Source organism: Dioscorea cayenensis, chromosome 10, assembly GCF_009730915.1.
Source record: "Dioscorea cayenensis subsp. rotundata cultivar TDr96_F1 chromosome 10, TDr96_F1_v2_PseudoChromosome.rev07_lg8_w22 25.fasta, whole genome shotgun sequence".
In the NCBI taxonomy this organism is placed as follows: Eukaryota; Viridiplantae; Streptophyta; class Magnoliopsida; order Dioscoreales; family Dioscoreaceae; genus Dioscorea; species Dioscorea cayenensis.
Window position 1 is genome coordinate 3470533 of NC_052480.1, and position 1793 is coordinate 3472325.

The window sequence follows — 1793 nt, forward strand, 5'->3', positions numbered from 1 at the left end:
TGTCTGGTTATGTTTGTGTATGGCAAACAATGAAGGTGATATTTTATTCTAAATTCTTCCTAAACATGACTATATATATGTTGAATTTTTTGTAATTTTTTCTTCTATTATTAATTTTTTGTAAAAAGTAAATTAGCAAATAAACACTTCTAAAACCCAATATATATGGTTTATTGTAGTGTCAAATCAATTTTTTTTAATAAACACAATGTGATAGGCACAATTATCATAAGGGTATGCGCACAAAAATATAAGTTCATAAATACATATTTACACAATTAACATGAGAATTGAATTATAAATCTGCACTTACAATTGGGGAGTGGGTACTCAATATTATTGTATCCAACCAATTTTAAACATGACTATGAATTTTTTCCAAATTATACTTTTCATAGTGGACCAAATGCCCAATTATTAAAAAGAAAAATCAACACAAAAATAATTATTTTATTAAAATATGCTTTATTAATTTCCACTCAAAACAAGTACATATAGAGAGGACCAAAGCGTCAACTTATTAAAATAAAACCACAACCATAACACAAGACCCACTAACTCACTCAGTGATTAAAGCCACACTCAATCACATCTAACAAGTAAGATGATTCCCTGGATCCACACCAAGCCTGTTGCAATAGTCTTTATAGTACCCAACCCGAGAATTAACGGCGGCCGTGTTCCCACCATCACACTCATATTTGCCATTGATGGCTCGGATGGTGGCTCCAAAATCTTGGTCGACGACCATGTGCCTGTGCGCGTTGTTAGTCATCCAATACCAAAGTGAGCTCTTGAAAGAGACCACCACATCATTGGCCACCTTCTCCGGCTGGTTCAGGCCATCAAAACCGATGTCTCCTCCGGCGGGACCATAGTTGTAGTTCCACGTCAATTGAAGTGGCCCACGTCCGTAATACTTCTTGTTTGGATTGCATGGGTACTGCGTCTTTGTTCTGTCACAGTAGTCTTTGCTTGCACCGTTGTTTTCTTCAATGAGACACATGTCTGTGAACAAAGTTCAACCATATAAATATTCTTCTTTTCAGTATTTATATATATATACATATATTTAAAAATATAATAAATATATATATATATATATAATCAACTTACGTCCAGTTTCTTGGGTGACATGAGCGAAATAAGCAGCGATCTCCCTTTTCTTGTCATCAATGGTCCCACTACGACCGAAGTATGGGTATTTAGCAGCAGCTTGAAGGAAGGCAGAGCGAGTGTAGAACTGTTTGCACTGGGCGATGCCATTAAAGAATGAGTCAGTGACAATGTCACCTACGTTGCCGGTGGGGGTGTAGCATGGCCCTCGTTGGCACTTATAGCCGCAGTAGGCCTCTCCTGTGCCGCAAAAGCCGTACTGGCTGCAGCACAAGTTGCTCGCACAGCCGCAGTTCTGGGCTGTGACAATGAGCAGAGCTCCGGCCATTAATATTAGGAGAGCTTGCATGAAGGTTTGGATGGATGGTGCCATTATTTAATTTCTTAGCTTTGATCTTGTTGTTGTGAGGAGTTTGATGAGAAATGGGTGGGTATTTATGGATGAAAATGGTGAAGGGTTGTGATTATTACGTTGACGCTTTGACTCTTGACTCTTGACTTGCTAATTAGAAGGGGGAAGTTTCATTGATTCTTTCTCTTGTGAAGAAAGTAAGGGAAAGGCGAGAGTCCTTTACACTTTAGGGTTGTTTTCCCGGAACTTACATGGTGGAATATGCATGACCACAAGTAAAGAATTGAAGAAGTTGTGTTCATACATGATCATTCCATGTTGTATA

General features: G+C 38.1%; 1 protein-coding gene across 1 annotated transcript; it reads right to left on the minus strand.

Annotated features, from left to right (window-relative positions):
• Positions 1-448: 448 nt before the first annotated feature.
• On the minus strand, positions 449-1519 carry LOC120270097 (endochitinase EP3-like). The gene is made up of 2 exons (XM_039277110.1): positions 1117-1519; positions 449-1008 (listed from the first exon to the last, which is right to left on the minus strand). Exons 1-2 carry the CDS (start codon positions 1487-1489, stop codon positions 593-595), a joined length of 789 nt encoding a protein of 262 aa, XP_039133044.1. The 5' UTR covers positions 1490-1519; the 3' UTR covers positions 449-592.
• Positions 1520-1793: the final 274 nt, after the last annotated feature.